This window comes from Macadamia integrifolia, chromosome 13 (assembly GCF_013358625.1).
Source record: "Macadamia integrifolia cultivar HAES 741 chromosome 13, SCU_Mint_v3, whole genome shotgun sequence".
NCBI classification, from domain to species: domain Eukaryota; kingdom Viridiplantae; phylum Streptophyta; class Magnoliopsida; order Proteales; family Proteaceae; genus Macadamia; species Macadamia integrifolia.
The window spans coordinates 2,085,610-2,102,638 of record NC_056569.1 but is presented as its reverse complement, the minus strand read 5'-3'; the positions used below and the strand labels follow the sequence as shown (position 1 = coordinate 2,102,638).

Here is a 17,029-nt window from a genome sequence, read left to right as displayed (position 1 = left end):
TTTTTTTTTTTTTTTTTTTTTTAAATATGATACTAAGCTCCAAGGCTGTTTTTTTAAGCTTTTCTTTCTATCTTATATTGGCTTTGTCCACTTAGTTGTCCTATTAAATGATAAAAGGTACTCTTTACCTTTACTGCTTATTTGACACCCCCAAATTTCTTTGTTTCTTCTAGGTACGCTCAACATAACAAGAGTACTTGAGCTAGAGGGATCAAAAAATATCAAATTTGCTCCAGCATGTATGTCTGCACTTGAGGCTCTTCTTTATGATGTTTATCATGTTCAGTCTCCCAGACCAAGCGATTATGATCACAGGAGAGAATTGGTTCGTGTTTTTAATTTGATGGCAAGGGAGGTATATGGTAAGGTTTTAATACTTGGCTTCTTAAGCAGTTCTCTGTTGCCTTTTTTTCTGGCACCTAATTTTTGGACCTGCTTTATGAGTGAATTATTATGCTCCTGTATAGTAGCTGGAGCTTTATTTCTGAATTAAATACTAGGTCAAAGTAATGCTATTGCTATGGAAATAGCACTTTTAGGATTTGAATCCTATGGTTATAGTGCAATTATAGATGAAAGGATTTAATCCTACTGGATTTGTCTTAGATTTTAATTTTACAATGTATATTTAAAATGTGGATCTGTTAACTGTTAAAAATAATTTGAATCGACATGATTCTTATAAGTCAGTCAAGGAGATTCTTGAATAGCCAAACAGTTTTGGAAATTTTTCTTGTAAGTTGTACGACTCTAGTAAAATACAGTGGAAGGATTCAATTCCACTTTAATCTTGTTGATGCCTTATCATTTTACAGTTCAGTTGGAAATTTAAAACTTGGCTAAATTTTTTCTTAATTTTTTATTTCTTAGCATTTGTTTTTCATGCTCTAGGTTGAGCATGTATGGATTTCGGTGTTTAGTGTGGTTTTGAGTTCGACTCCTCTTACCTACTTGGGGCCACTAACACAGAGGTGTTTAGTGATCTTCACTGCTTTCGGTGAAAGTTGAATGGTTCTCAGTCAATCCCGGTATAACCCGGTCCATGCTGTTGTGGGGTCAGTATGGTCTCGCGGGACTAGTCAAGCCGAACGCCTAGATACTTGTAGTTAGCAAAAAAAAAAGCATGTATGGATTTGTATGTAATTTCTATTCAAAGAAAAATAACATTGAGGGAAAATGGTTTCTATGGGGGAGTGTGGCCTCTGCGCCCAGACACATGGTGCAGCGACATAGTTGCCCTCCCCCCATGAAATGAATGATGATGCTCTTGTTGATGTTTCCTCGTGCACTTCCATTGGCCCCCGTGCACGTGCAGAGACCACATTCCCCTACAGGAAACACCTCCCCTAAAGTTAAATAAAAATGTGCACAGTTAAAGACAATGGGTTGAAAATTTATATCTTTCTTTCATCGAAGAATTAATGTTTCTCTCTTTCTTCAAAAGTCAAAACAGCTGAAAAAGATGGAACTATAGCTTATGGGTAGGTATGTGATTGATTTTATTGCAGATACAAATCTAAGGACAGATGGGAATCCTTTATAGCTATGGGTGATGTAAGTGGTTGAAACAAGAGGAGAGATGTGTAGGATCTAATTCATTGAAAGTTGTGTCAATTTAGAAATTCTTTAGGAGTCAGGGCTTTAACTGCAAGTATTTTATTTATTTATGGCAGACTACAGAACCTAAGTTATTAATTAGAGACCCAAATCAAGGTGGTGAGAGTCCTAAAAGCTAACGCATTTTTTTTTCCTTGTGGAAGTAGGAAATTAAAATGATGCAAGTTGGATTTTTTTGTTATGGAATTCGTTTTTTTCAATAGAAAACTTTTTCCCCCCCTCTATTGCAAGCATGGGCTTTATTGTTTTCTATTTTCATTTCTGTTATTGGATTTTTGACTTGATTCGATTTCTGCTGCTAGCTTTTGTTCCCTGCATCCTTGTTGACCCATCTTACCCTTGGTCGATCAACTTTAGGGATTGTGTTAGGAAAGTTGGTGTAATCTAATTCTGGCTTCTTTTTTTTTTTCATGTTACTTCACCTTAGTCTACGTTCAGTTAGCTACTGCTAATGCTTATATCATGATTTATTTGACATACCTATACTCGTCTAACAAGAGTCAGTATTGGTTGACTTAAAATCATATAGCGTTTTGTTTCACATCCTAAATAATGTGATTGGGGCTTCCTTCAATGTTTGTTCCTGTTTATTTCTGCTTCCGTTATTTGCTGATTTCTTACTGTGATTATATTCATGTATTCTTTCAGGTAATCACGGTGAATTTCCTGTTGTGCAACCTTTTGGGTCTTTCTTAATGGATATGTTCAGTGCTGAAAGTGATCTGGATTTATCTATTAATTTGAGCAACGATATGGTCGAATTTCCCCGAGAGAAAAAGATTCAAACCCTCAGAAAGTTTGCCAGACGCTTGTATTCTTTTCAAAGTAAATTCCTAATGTTGTTCTGGTTACTGTTTCTTGTTGTAGATATTGCATAATCTTTATATTGGTTAATGTAGGACTAGATTTGAAAGCTCAAACTAGACCCCAAACAACAGGAACTTGTAAACCAAAGAACAACCATAATTACCCAAATATCGGTAGCAATCAACAGACCAGCACAAAGGAGTAAAACAGTACCTTGCGATCAAAAATTCCAAACCCAGAAATTGGTGATTAGGAGATCAGACGATACACCAGATGACAGGGCTAACTAGAAGTAGGAATAGGATCGTAACAGCCCACAAACAATAATAAAACACCACAGACAGAAGAAACTCAAACAGACCAATCGATCTCAGAAATTCAGAAATCTGTAACTGAATGATAATCGGGAAGTTAGGGCTTGAATCACCAACTTAAAGAGAATAAATTAATGAGGAAAAGGCCAGCAAACACTAAGCAATTTTCGGGACAAATCGAACCAAAATTCTGGACAGAAACTGAACTAATTAGAATCGGACAGAATAGGGAAAATTATCATAGCAATAAAACCCCAGGTCTGATTCAGTCCAAACTAGGGTCGAACCACCCTCTTACTTGGCCTAACAATCGACCAAAATTGGAGATCCATCAAGTGGCTGGTTGTCCAGATCAGTGAAGGGTCGAGTAGGAGAAATCTGGGAATTCCAGAACCAGAAATAAGAAAGTTCAGATCTATTACCTGTCTGTAGAACCATAGTATAATCTTGAAAAGGAAAGAAGAATACTTGAAGAAGAAGAAAACACTTGTAGTAGATCCTCCCGGGCTTCCCACCGCAAGGAGTCGAATGGATCAAACACCACTCCCTTCCACTGTGATCAAACACACAGCAGTCCGAGCAGAGACATAGCAGCAAGCTTCTTTTTTTCATTCATAAATCGTTCGAGGCTTAATGGGAGCCCTCTTCTTTATTTATAATAATGATGGGGGTTACATAAAATAGAAACTAATTTTAGTTTCCAAAAACTGAAATAGGAAACCAGTAAAATAAAAACCTAGTTACTAAAACTGAAAATAGAAACTTGAAAAATTAGAAGCTTACATAAAATAGTAATTACTTATTTTAGAAACTAAATAATGAAACTAGTGAACCCCATCACAGCCCAACTAAAAAGGAAACTAACGAAAAAAAGTAAACTAACTAGTAATCCTGTACTCAATCTTAGAGCCCCTCTTTTAGACCAAAAAAAGTGGCCAAATACACTCCAAACCACATGGACTGAAGGCCCAACACATATACAACCCAACCCTAGGCTTATTCCTAATAAAACAAGCCTATTTTGGTTGTTAATCTGCATCATTGGTACTGTCATCTAATTACTAACATGAAACTATGTGAAATTGCCCTCATAACTTTAGAGTATGGGTTTAGCTTCTAAGAATCAACTCAAGATTACCATATCCCAAGCATATGGGTTTGGACACATGAATCCTGGTTGGGCATGCAACTCTATTTAACGTTATGTCAGTAGTTCGCTCATAAACACTCATATCCTGGCTCACCCCATCAACCCTGGTCATCTTCCACCTTTACCTGTCTTCTTACCTCCTTCAATTTGTCTCACATCACTCCTTCCTACCACTACACTTGCTGGTCATCGTTGTACATTTTGAAGCCATCTCAATCATAGTTGTTAGGGCAATGCCTTGGTCACCTATGTCGGCGCCTTGGTCACCTTGCATCCAGGCCCTCTCCAATGCCTTGGGTCACCTAGACGCCGTGACAACTATGATCTCAATTGACCTTTCCTCAACCAGTTAATAGTCACCTATTGCTGGAACTCCTATGTTTCCTCAAGTTTATTAACTTTCTCCCTTTTCTTTGGGAAGTGCCAATTCACTGATCATATAAATGTAAAAGTATAATATTACAAAAACAACAAGGTAGAAGTTCAAGCATTTCTAACCACATAAGCAAAAATGTGTTCATGCACCTTACGTCTAGGAAGAAAAAACAAAATCATAAAGAAACATCGTCTTTAAAGCATATTGATCAAACTGCCCCTTCTCTATTTACAAGTTTTCATGTAATAATATGAGATGAAATCACCTGAACTTTTCATGCTTTATTGATCTGGCTTCCACTTATTTTTTCTACCCCTCCTTGTGGGAGAATCCAATCATGTTAAGTCTACCTAAAAAAAACCAAGTAATTCCGTGGCACATGAAAAGTGGAGCATAATTACTTTATTTGGATGATAATTAAAACAGATATAACAACATATGAAACATGAGGTCATTAAGATGATAAACAAAAGTATTACCACACAAAACCATCTTCCATAATTTCTAATTCAGGGAGATTGAATAATTTCAAATTCGTATTTCCAAGAATGTCTCTACGTCATTGTTATGAAAGGGGCTCATAAAGAGAATCCATAGCACAACCCATCTTATGTTGAATTATGTAGAATCAAGAAACAAAATCTGTTACTATTTTAGGATAAATGTATCACTAATGATATAATAGTGTTCTCCCCCTGACCCAACTTTAGCTGGACATCTTACAAATTGTCTGCATCCTTATCAGATACTTAAACAAGTTATTCTAGGATAGTGCTTATGTGGGTTTCTTTAATGATGTGGGCAATTTTGACTTGTTGAAATTTTAGAGTCTCAATCCTATATTGCCCAGCTATGAACTGTGCAGGTCTCAAGGGATTCGTTCTTTCTGGACCTTTGTCCAATAAAGTGCATCTGTTGTGGCAGTATAGCCTTTAAATCATTGTTCCTATGTTGCAGGTAAAGGGCATGTTTCCTGTGTCCAACCCATCTTGAGAGCTAGGGTGCCTATTCTGAAAGTGGTGGATCATGGAACTGGAATTGAGTGTGATATTTCAGTTGAAAACAAGGATGGCATTCTCAAGTCCCAGATTATTCACATTATTGCTGCAATTGATGAAAGATTTCAGAAACTAAGTTGTTTGGTAATTATTTTCTTTGATCAAATTTTTAGATTAGCAGGTTTATTTGTTCATAACAATAGCTTGACCTTTCTAAAGCTTTCATTGGCACGGTCGTAGTTGAAATTGTATCTTCTCAAAGGGTACTGGAAGATTTGAGTAGTCATTAAATGATTCTTCATATAAACTTGTTTGTACTCATATCTATTCCATTGGTTTCTGTGCATTCATGGACATGAATTAATGCCTCTGTCCTCTTTTTATTCTGAGCAGATGAAAGCATGGGCAAAAGCACATGACATTAACAGCTCAAAAGATCGCACTCTGAACTCCTTATCCATAACATTATTAGTTGCGTTTCATTTGCAGGTTCGTATTTTTCTTTTACAATAGTGGTATTCCTTTGATTAATATGAATTTTTTCCTTTATTTATTTTTCTTTTATCGATGACAAGAATTTAGTAGAAGGAAAAGCTAAACTACAAGGTGATTGTAACAATAACCGAACCTGAAAACTTGGAGATAACAAATTGAGGAGATAAGAGAAGAGAGAAGACAAGAGAACATGGCCTACGGTTTGAGTAGTGAGCAGAATACTCAAACTGTGGGATGGGGGAATCTATTTCTTCTCGCTACCGTTTCACCTAAAAGCTCAAACTGTCAGGGAAAGGCAGCGTCAATGCATACATCAACTCTTCCAATACACTTCCCCAAAGTTGAACACTTGACCTCTATGCTCTGATACCATGTTCACTACCGTTTCACCTAAAAGCTCAAACTGTTAGGGAAGGACAATGTCAATGTATACATCAACACTATATATATCAATCATCAAAGCAAGTTACAACCAAAGACTAGGTCCACAAGTAGAGCCGACTTAAGTGAAGATTGGAATAACAAAGAGACTTTACATTAATACCACCCATGCCCAGCTTGGAACACCCTTGGAGAACTACATTTTGAAAAAAGGCTTTGGTCTCCAAGTTGATTAGTAGAGTTGACAAATGGATGTAAACCAACTTTTTCATCATTGCCATCCCAAACAAAATGACAATCCTCTTCAATATGTTTTATCCCTCTCATGAAAAACTGTATTACTGGAAATATAAATAGTTGTATGGTTAACACAAAACATGTCCATTGGTTTGCTGGTCAGAAAACAAAACTCTTGAACAAAGGATATAAGCCATAGCAACTCAGTTGCAGTTTTAGCCATTGCTCTATATTCAGCTTTAGCACTAGAATGGGTTGTTGTAGTTTGCTTTTTACTCCTCCATGTAACAAGATTACCCTTGACAAAGGTACAATGGCCTGTCTATGATCACCATCAGCACCAGCCTAATCAGTTTCAGAATAATCAATTATATTAGTGTGTTCATTGTGCTGATAAATAAGACTTTTCCCTAGAGTACCCTTGAGATATTGCAGTGTAAGACATGCTTCCTCCCAATAAACCAGCTTAGGTGTCTCCATAAACTAACGAATCACACATTAGCAAAGGAGGTCAGGTAATAGTAAGATATGTAAGTTTACTGAGTAATCTTCAATACTCATGTTTGTGTACAAATTATTTGTTATCAGATGCTTCAAGTTTAACATTAGGGTCCATAGTAGTATCTAAAAGCTTAAAGCATGACATTCCTATCTCACTCAAAAGGTCAAGAAGATACTTCTGTTGAGATAAACTAAGCCCTTTCTTTCTTTCTTTCTTCGAAGAACTTCAATGCTGAGAAAATATTTAAGAGTGCTCAAATCTTTCATCTGGAAGTGTTGCTTTAAGTAATATTTAACATGTTCAATTGCAAACAAGTCATTAGTGGAAACAATAGTATCATCAACATAAACCACCATCACAATAACTTTAGGATGATTTAACATTGAGAAAAGCCACAACCAAAAGTAGTTCTGCTAAATTTATCAAACCATGCTCTCAGAGACTGTTTCAACCCATATATAGTTTTGTTCAACCTACAAGCTTTCTGAGCATTCTCCCTGAGCAACATACCCAGATGTTGATCCATATAAGCCTTATGCAAATCACCATATAGAAAGGCATTCTTGATGTCTAATTGAAAAAATGTCCAATCAAGGTCAACAACCAAAGAGATCAAAACTTTCACATAATTTGGACGAGCAATAGGGGAGCAGGTTTAAAATAGTCAACTCAATATGTCTGAGTGTATCCCTTAGCAATCAAACAAGCTTTGAAGCATTGAATTGAACCATCAAGGTTATGGGGGTGGGGGTGGTGGGGGCGGAAGGGGATAACTAGGGGGAAAGTGGAAAATAGGGAGGGAGGAAGCAGCAACACTGTCACCTCCACCGCCACAGCAGCAGCAGAGGAAGAAGAAGAAGGAAGAGGGGGCTGAGGAGGTGGAGGAAGAAGAAGAAGAAAGAAGAGCAGGTAGAGGAGAGAAGAAGCAGCAAGGAGGAGGTGGAGAAGAAGGAAGAAGAGGAAGTGAAGGAAGTAAAAGAAGAATGAAGAGGAGGTGAAAGAGGTGAAGGAAGGAGAAGAAGCTGGGAGAAGAAGAATAAAAAGGAAGAGGTAGAGCTACCTAACTGGTTGATGCCGGAGCCTCTTGTCTTAATTACCAAATCTTGACGATGAAAGTTTTGGATCTTACAATCGTATGCAAGGGATGATATATTCTTCTACTGCTCTGTCCATAATTTTTTTTTATTTACATATGAGTCCCTTTCTTTATTGTAATATGTAAATGCCCATATTCCTCAAACTATTTTACCACTAATAAGCCTAAAATACTGCCTTGCCCACCTACCAGTGGTTCACATCCTAGCAGCAAGGTCCATTGACTTGACAAGTCTAGGAGAGGTGAGAGGTGAGAGGTGAGAGGTGAGAGGTGAGAGGTGAGAGGTGTGAGGTGTGAGGTGTGAGGTGTGAGGTGTGAGGTGTGAGGTGTGAGGTGTCTCAGCATCCACGGATGTGGCAATTTGTCCACAGAATATTAGTGACCCTGAAGATAGTCAGTGTGTTGTCTTCGTGTCTGTAATCATGAATGAGAATTGATTTGATGAAATTTATTTGTGGGTTAACTGTACCCGTCATTTTAGAGTAATAATTTTATAGTAGGAGATAAACTCCTCTCCCTCCTGATGTTCTTTTTTTCTATTTATGCAGACTCGCAACCCTCCTATTTTACCTGCATTTCGTGACCTATTTAAACGTAAGTAACCTTTGGAAATGTATACAAGAAACTGAGAAATTTTTTTTCCATATTTATCTATATGAATGCAAGTAATTCTGTAACAATTATATTGAAATATCTAGGCGACGCCATGATGACAAGAGTTCTTGAGGTCCAAGGCTACTAGTCGCTGTGTGCCAACATGCCCAGACCCAAAACCTGATGATCTTGCTCTTCACTTTTTATAAATTGTCATCATTTCTAATTTCTAGTCTATGCTTCCATAATCTCACTTTTGACCATCTTATCTTCTGTATTTTAACCTTTGTAACCCTACATTATAGATAAATTTACGCTTAAGATCACAAATATCTGGGAAATATGGTCTGGCATGTAAGATATGGCCCATGCCTTGGCTTCCTTGACCTCAGCTAGGCATCACCTTAAGTGTCAAGCAGTCAAGGTGGCTTGCCAAAGCCATGGGACTCACCTTGGTACCATGACACTGGAAATCTTTCTTCATAACTTAGTGTGGAACTAAATCTTGGTTCATGATGCACATTCACAGTGATTGACTTCACCTGTACCAGTGACATGCTGATTGACCTATAGGGATTTATGAAGGGGTCTGAGTTCTGACTGATTAGAAATCCTGTGTGCTTGAATAAAAATGAGCTTTTCCAATATTTTGAGCATCAAAATCTTATACTGAGCTGCAGTAGGGATATACTCTATCTAATTTTGAATTGAAGTTTACTTTGGATACTAACCCAATGTTTTTTCTAACTCATATAGATCTGTCCCAAACTTAATAAATAGTGGCTCTTTAAACCATTTGCATCAAAGTAGTTTTCATAGTTAAACTCTTCTTCCTCATAATAATTTCTAAAGAAAGTAATGCAATCATTGATGACCCAATCCTTGTTTTGGGTGTTGACTGTCATTTTTGGACCAACAAGGGACCACTTGTTTGATCCAACAAGCTCCCCCCCCCCCCCCAAAAAAAAAACAACCCACCCTAGAAAAAAGGTTTTCCTCTGCTTTAGTTTTTCTTAGATCTACTTGTGTTACTACATTTTTTTCTTTATCTTTTGCAACATGAAGATTTGAAAGTGGGGAAAGAGGACCCTCAGCATTTATTTCTCAATACTGTTGGCATTTACTATGCTATACGTGCACAAATATGTTTTCAAATGGAAAGAATTCACAAGTTTATGAATCAAAGCTTGAACTGTTGGTTCGAAGGCGGGTTGACACTTTTTTGGGCTTCGAACTCTTTTAGAAGCCCAACTTCTGATATTCCATTCACAGGCTCGATAACTCCCTATGGCCTCTAGCTTTTGAAGCCTCATGCACATGGTCATTAACTGCCTAAAAGTCTTGGTATTTCTGTATAACAAAACTACCCATGTTATAGATTTCTTTTGTCCCAAGCCTTGTATATTTTTATATTTAATTTTCCCTTAATTTGAGTCTAAGATTTGTTTTCCAGTTGGTTCATTTACTTAATCATTATGGTCGTCAGGGAAAGAATCTCCTTGATGGGCTTAAGTTTTGCCATGTGGAAGAGTGATGTGAAAAATCAGACTGTTGGATATGAAAGGAAATGTCTGGATTGGCACATTTAAAATTTCAGTTATGTATTGACATGCATGCTCTCTGGTACTCTGAAGTTCTGGATGTCTCCTGAATTTTCAATGCTTTGTCACTTGGCGAACTCCATTTGGCCTTAAACTTGACATGTGAGCAGGGGCCTTGGGGTCTACCTGTCCAAAGATTTTCAGCCCCTTTGACCTGCCACTTGGCAGATCTTGGTGCCCTTCAAGAAGATTCTTACCTTAATGTCAGTCTGGGAAAACATGCCCATAAAATTATTTGTAGAAGCTTATAGAATCAATTACTTTTAAGGAAGACATTTTTAATGGGTAACTATCGATGTTAACAAAATCGCATCTCAACTGTGACTTTTCTTCTTCTTTGATGTTGAAAATGAATAAATATGTTGATTAATATGATCTTAAGACCTATTTGGCATTGGCATTTTCAGATGGCACTGATCCTGAATGTGTGATGAAATTGGTCCATGGTTTTCTGAGATATGGTGAAAGAAATAAAGAATCTTTAGCTGAACTCTTTCTGACTCTGTTGACTAAGGTAATGTTTTTTCCTTCTCATCAGATGATACTGGAATGGAAAACAAAAACAGAATGGATGATGCAACAATTCACATTTGCTCAAAAATGAAACCATTTTTATCAGATGGTATATACTTTAGTTTTCCTTCCATTGGGAGGACAGAGAATATATTAAAGTGAAACTCTTTTAACCTTTCTCATGGCGGCTTTTGTGACTGCAGCTGGTATCGGTTGAGACACTATGGCCTGAAGGTCTTTGTGCAAGTACGTATGAAGGATGTTGGATATCTAAAACATGGGATTCTAAAGTTGGCTATATAAATGTAACTTTACTGGACTACTGGACTGAATTTATCATACCAATGCACGTCACTTGAAGTAACTTTGACGAACAACACATATTTTGTTTGCTTTTTATTTCTCCCAGGTGGAGGATTTCACTGATAGGTCTCAGAATGTTGCAAGGTCAGTTGGAAAGGAAGGGGCCCAGAAAATCTACAAGTGCATCCACACATCTCTTCATGACCTTTCAGTCTTCATGAATGGTAGAATTCAAGCACCCAATTTAGAAGGACTCTTTTTTGGGCCTAAACATTATTCTACTCTGAAAAGTGGTGCTGCTGTGGATCTTAAGAGAAGCTTTCCCTTCTCCGATCCTGTAATGCTGCCACCCCCCTTCGACCCCATCCCAACAAAGAAGATGCGGTTTGAAGGAGTTTCAGTAGGAGAATTGAAACCACATGGTTGGATTCCATGGGATGTTGCTTCTCAGATTCAACCTATTCATAATCAACATCCTCCGGTTGTAGCTCAAGAACATGGGTACAGATCAGAGCAAGTGCCTTCTGGTTTTGTGCGGTCAGGTGGTCCTTCGCACATTGCTTCTGTTCCACCTCCATATGGTGGAGGATTGCAGAAAAATATGAATCCCATGCTTGACAATGAACTGCCATATGTAAGACATGCTCAAGAATATGCGTACAGATCAGAGCGAATGCCTTCTGGTTCTGTATGGTCAGGTGGTCCTTTGTACAGCCCTTCTGTTCCACCGTCATATGGAGGATTGCAACAGAGCCCCCGGTTTGAGGGATTTGCAAAATATAAATCCCAATGAGTGAACTCGCAGCATGTGACACTTGTCCAACCCCAGCTCTACCACAACCAGGATAGGGGGCCATTCAATCTGCATGGACATGGTTAGTTTCCCTGAGATCCAGTTCTGATGCCAAATCGTCATTGAGTCAATGATCTCTTCCCTGTCGGTGGGTGTACACTCACTCATGGACATCATCTCCACAAAGACCAACTTGACTGATAGAGAAATGCACCCTTGTTTACTTGGAAAAACATGTACAAATCCTCTAGGGAGAGATGCCAGTCAATGGTGGAAACCTCTAGGGTTAACCTCTACAAGATGAGGTGATGTTTGAAAATGACTCCAACTGGATATAATGCTGTCAAACTGCGTTCAGCTGTGCATGTTTTTTAAGTCTTGGTCCATAGCAAGCAATGGATTTGTACATTCTTTTGTCATTATAGGTGATCATGAAGCAAGATGGTTGGGGAGCATCATTTTCATTATTATGCTGATTCTTTTCTGGGACAAAGTTTACTGTCTGAGTGCAACCCCTGCGCTACAGACATGGGGTGAAATGACCACCCCTACCCCTCCTAGGGGTGCATGCCACTATCTGGGTGCAGGGGGAGCTTTCGGACAGAAAACACCTGCCCTTCTTTTATGTTCTTACATTTTCTGCTTTGTTTCAAATTGTTTGGTATGCAATGCGTGACTTATAGATGACCTAATTCCCATTAAAGAGAAAGATATAGAAGTATATGCTATACGCATCTTTGTTCTGATTATAGATAAAATCTTGACAATATCTTCTTTCCCTGTTAATGTACAGTGCAAAAGCTTATTTTACTTCTTCCAGCGGGTACTATCCAATCAAGGTGTTACTCATCATTCTCAGTGCAACCTACTTACTCATCCGAAGGTTGTATTTTGGCATGCTCTGGTTAAAAAAAGTCATATTTTAGGCAATTGGAATATGAGGCCCAAGTTTTGTAGACAAGTAGATCCCAAGATCCCCTGCCTAAATGTTGAGTTTTAGCTTAAACACAGTTTGCTGACGTGTGACGGTTAGAAATAAATTTGTTCTTGAAGCTAGGGGCACCTGGTTATTGAGAGTACACTTTTTTCCTCATCCTACCCTCCTCTTCCATGGCTGCCAGCCTGCGCCTCTCGTTATGCAGTTTAGTCTTACACTTGCTTACTTTCAAATCCAAGAGCGTAAACAGTAATACTCACGGTTACCTTCAGATGAGCAATTCATCATCCAGTTGACTGTGAGAGAATCCAAAACAGGTTACTGTCCTGCTTTAGAAGAGAATCCAAAACAGGTTACTGTCCTGCTTTAGAACTTCCCTTCCTATAACAGTGAGACACAGTAAACAGTAAGTGCCATCTCAGGTTTTTTTCTTGGCCCCCCTTTGATGCTATCTTCTTTTTTTCTTTAGATGGGTAAAAAGGGGAGGAGGGAGGTAACAGCCAGTACACTGGATGATAAAATCAACTGTTTACCTTTTATCATCTCAGAACGCATAATCAACTTAAGAATGAATATTCAACTTAGAATGCATTCCAAGAATGCATACCAAACGCGATCTAATGTTAAGGTTGTCGGCAAGCACAAGCAACACTCAGCAGGGATAATATTTCTGCTTCAACAGTGCAACAAGATATCCATGATGAAGAAAGAAGTTGTAAGGAATTTCTTTTCTAATTTTTCTTTTTAACTCTCAAAGTTGAACTCCATGATGGTCTCAGCAAACAGACTTTGATCTCACTGCTTCTGTAATCCTTTCTAACTATACTAGTAGATTCTTTTTACATAACACCACCACAGATACCAACATAATATTATCACCTATTGTATGCTAGGGAGGAACCTCCCTACTTTTTGTCTTCTTTTTCATCGTTTTCATCATAGTATTCCTATTTTTCTTCTTCTTCTTCTCCTTCTTCTTCTTCTCCATTCTCATCATCATCGTAGTATTCTTCATAGTCATACTCATCCCCATCCTCATCTTTATCATCATCTGGCAGATACATGAGCCCCCTTGCCTGCTGTCCCTTCAATCGCTCTTGAATATGGTCTCTGATAGCTGTTCCCTGATTTAAAAACGAACAAGTGTCATAACAATTAATTGGAAAGGAAATCTGGAACTCTGATAACTGCTGCACATATAAGGAACTAACCATTTTGTGGCAACCTTCCTCAAACATCTCGAGGAAACCAGCGACCCAACTATCTGCATTCTCCACCCAGATATTACGATGCATTCGAGCAGTTTTTGCCACAGTTTGTATCTGTATAATCAGGGAAAGAGACCACCATTACATTCTCTACTGGCCATCAATCATGAAATTAAGAAAGCAGTTCCCCATTACAGATGGAAAAATTAAAGACTTGATTGATTTGATGCTATCGAATGGAATAAATGGTCTTCCAGACTAGATATGGTTACATCCTTCATCTACCAATTGTTCACCAATATAATTAACCCTGGTTGCTCAGCATCTCACCACCGTGTATAAACCAAAAACTTTTGGCATTTCTACATTATAAATATATAAAGTTAGACGTACCTTTTCACCAACTTTTTCTTGTTGTTGCTTCACTTTCTCCTGTAGTTTCCTTAAACCCATATTCACTCTCAGCCGCTTCTCCTAATGATAAGAGATAGCAAGAAGAATATCAGTTCCCTCGCTCAAGGAGGACAAAGAGTTGGTAATGATTTCTAGAATGGCATACATCACCAAGTCTGACACTGATTTGAAGGCATAAATTACAGACACATGGACAAAGTCAAACCTTCACATAACTAACTCCCAGTTCCTTCCTTGAATATCCACGGGCCAAGTTCCGCATCACATACTGGTTATAATCCTTGAGGATCCTCATTATAATATCTGATGTAGAGATCCCCTTGGTCCGCTTGGTTTCCTTGAACTTGCCAATGGATTTAACCTGGCAACACAATGTTTGAACAACATATGATACATGAGAGAGACGGAAAATGATTCAAATGATGAATCCAAGTTGGTAACTTGAAACTTACAAATTCATAGACATCCTTTCCAGCTCCACTTGCATCAGCATAACTGCATAAGTTTCATACCAAGCAAGATGTAATTAGCTATATATGATGACAGAAGAGCAAGGGCTGTTCAATTTAACTGTAGTTGGAAAACCAAAAGAAATAGGGGGAGGGGGAGGGGGAAGGAATGAACTCATGTATGATTGCAGAAAAACAAGAGTGAAGGAATTTGATTTTTACTTGAAGGAAAGCAGGAAAAGGATTCTTATGGGATTTCTAATAACTGAAAAACAGGAAAACAATGAGAACAACTTGACATTCTTTATTTCTTAAAAACACTAGCATCAAACCACAGAACTATTATGTATGATGGAGTGTATATGGGCTGATTAACCTTACGGAAGAGAATCGTGAGCCACATAATCAATTTTATGCTTGTCAAGGAACTCTTGTGTCATCACCCAGGGAGCATCAGGAATAACCTCATCAACCCATCTGCATCAAAAAAGAGGCAAAACACTCATGCTCCAGGATTTCCAGAATGGCATGAAAAAGGTAAAGAAAGGAAATGAGGAGGAGGAAAAGAAGGGGGGGTGGGGGGGAGACATACATACCTTGCCTAAATTTGCTCATCTGAAAAGAAAAAAACTTCGGGAATATTAATTACAACTTGAGAATTGACCCCTTCTTACTAAAATCAATATTCACTCCCAAAATTTTATTAACAAGAGGTAGACTAGCATACACAAACAAACCTGCAGTGGCGAAGAGATTCATAGCGCTCAGATTCGGTCATGACAGTTTTGCCTTTATACTTGTGAGTGGTCTCATCATTGCAGCATCCAACAAGTAGGTAGGTATTCGGGAACCTAGATTTTACAAGTTCAAAATAAGAGTAGATGTTGATCAACTTCAGGGTACCATAATGCATGTAAAAAAACATCCAAAGTAATGCAAATGAATGTTTAAGATTTAATGGAGGACATCAATTTCAAGGGGAAAGGGGTAACAGAGTACAATTTGGGAAGATCAATGACCCAACATAAATCCTTTATGACTAGATTTGTTGCAGCAAATAAGGGGATCCTTGTAAACAGATGATCCCAAAGGAGTATGGGAATCTTAATAAGATTACCCCCCCCCCCAATTTACACAGAATCTAAATGATTTATACTACTAACTATACACAAAATTGTTTGTGCACCAGGGTTGGCTTCTTACATGACAAAATTGACATTTCTACATATTACCATAATCGCAATTCGCAAAAGATAAACAGAGGGCATCCAAAAATAAAGTTTTCTGATAGACAATAACCGAGAGAGAACTCTTCCCCTCCCCACAAGCAAAAAAAAAAAAAAAAACCTTTTTTTTTTTTAAAGACCGAGAGAGATAGGTAGAGAGATGAAACCAGCAGAAACATCCAGAACCCCCTCCAAAGAGAAAGAGGAACCCACGAGACCATATAAATCAAAAAGCAAAACATGAATTAAAAGACTCATGTAAATGAAACAAATCAAGAATCCACTCAGAACTAGAAAACCAAGAGAATAATAAAAAAATGAGAATTCAAGATGGGTTAGATCCTTACAGTTTCTTGGCCTGCTCAAGGGAGCGAGCATGACCGAAGTGGAAGAGATCATAGATTCCATCAGCGTAAACACGCACGGGCTTGTTGGCCTCTGCCTCACCACCATTCGTCTCGTTTTGATTCTCCATTCTCTGTCTCTCCCCCCTGACTGTGAGACTTCGCTGCCGCGTTCTCTCTCTCTAGGTGTTGTTTCCCTTTCCCTTCTCAGTTCTCACCGATTTTGCTCTGTTTCTTTCTTTCAAAAATATCCGATCGTTCCGGCAGTATTTTAAATATAAACATTACGCAGATTGATTTGAACTTTAAGCAATCTGGAGCGTCCAAATGGATGGATCCGCCAGACACAATTGGTCAATACGCAATGTACGTAGTCTATGGGTCACACTTCACAATTTCTCATCTCTGAGATTCCCTAGCTTTATCCAGAAAGGGAATGAGCATCTTCCCTTGGGTTATCTAGGGAGTGTTTGGCTGGCAGAAGGGTGTCAACTGATTCGCCCGCACCGTTTTCGGTCGGGCGGAATCAGTTTCTATTTTTTATTAAGTCAATCCAAAACCAAACCATGAAGTTTTGTTCTCCTTCGGTTTCAGTTTTATATGTATACATAAGAAAATCAATAGAAAATTACTATTTTATCGGATATGATTCGTATTTTGCTTTTGTTGATGCA

The 17,029-nt window shown here is 38.2% G+C and overlaps 2 protein-coding genes across 2 annotated transcripts; one reads left to right on the top strand and one right to left on the bottom strand.

The window, feature by feature from the left end:
• The first annotated feature begins 157 nt into the window (after positions 1–157).
• On the top strand, positions 158–12,235 carry LOC122060104 (protein HESO1-like). The gene is made up of 8 exons (XM_042623272.1): positions 158–362; positions 2,266–2,442; positions 5,222–5,406; positions 5,656–5,751; positions 8,522–8,567; positions 10,576–10,682; positions 10,885–10,986; positions 11,091–12,235. Exons 1-8 carry the CDS (start codon positions 242–244, stop codon positions 11,775–11,777), a joined length of 1,521 nt encoding a protein of 506 aa, XP_042479206.1. The 5' UTR covers positions 158–241; the 3' UTR covers positions 11,778–12,235.
• Positions 12,236–13,415: 1,180 nt separating this feature from the next.
• Positions 13,416–16,622, bottom strand: LOC122060105 (choline-phosphate cytidylyltransferase 1-like). The gene is made up of 8 exons (XM_042623274.1): positions 16,359–16,622; positions 15,523–15,636; positions 15,167–15,262; positions 14,789–14,831; positions 14,542–14,697; positions 14,316–14,396; positions 13,926–14,036; positions 13,416–13,838 (listed from the first exon to the last, which is right to left on the bottom strand). The coding sequence occupies exons 1-8, from the start codon at positions 16,484–16,486 to the stop codon at positions 13,662–13,664; spliced, it is 906 nt and encodes a 301-aa protein (XP_042479208.1). The 5' UTR covers positions 16,487–16,622; the 3' UTR covers positions 13,416–13,661.
• Between the last annotated feature and the right edge of the window lie 407 nt (positions 16,623–17,029).

What these genes read in the sequence shown, in the direction of transcription:
- LOC122060104 (XM_042623272.1), top strand. Translation starts at nt 242, where the DNA reads ATGTCTGCACTTGAGGCTCTTCTTTATGATGTTTATCATGTTCAGTCT. An exon ending in TTCTGACTCTGTTGACTAAG is followed by an intron (nt 10,683 to 10,884) that starts GTAATGTTTTTT and finishes TTGTGACTGCAG; the next exon opens with CTGGTATCGGTTGAGACACT. An exon ending in CTAAAGTTGGCTATATAAAT is followed by an intron (nt 10,987 to 11,090) that starts GTAACTTTACTG and finishes TATTTCTCCCAG; the next exon opens with GTGGAGGATTTCACTGATAG.
- LOC122060105 (XM_042623274.1), bottom strand. Translation starts at nt 16,486, where the DNA reads ATGGAGAATCAAAACGAGACGAATGGTGGTGAGGCAGAGGCCAACAAG. An exon ending in GTGGCTCACGATTCTCTTCC is followed by an intron (nt 14,832 to 15,166) that starts GTAAGGTTAATC and finishes AAACTTATGCAG; the next exon opens with TTATGCTGATGCAAGTGGAG. An exon ending in TGGGAGTTAGTTATGTGAAG is followed by an intron (nt 14,397 to 14,541) that starts GTTTGACTTTGT and finishes TCTTATCATTAG; the next exon opens with GAGAAGCGGCTGAGAGTGAA.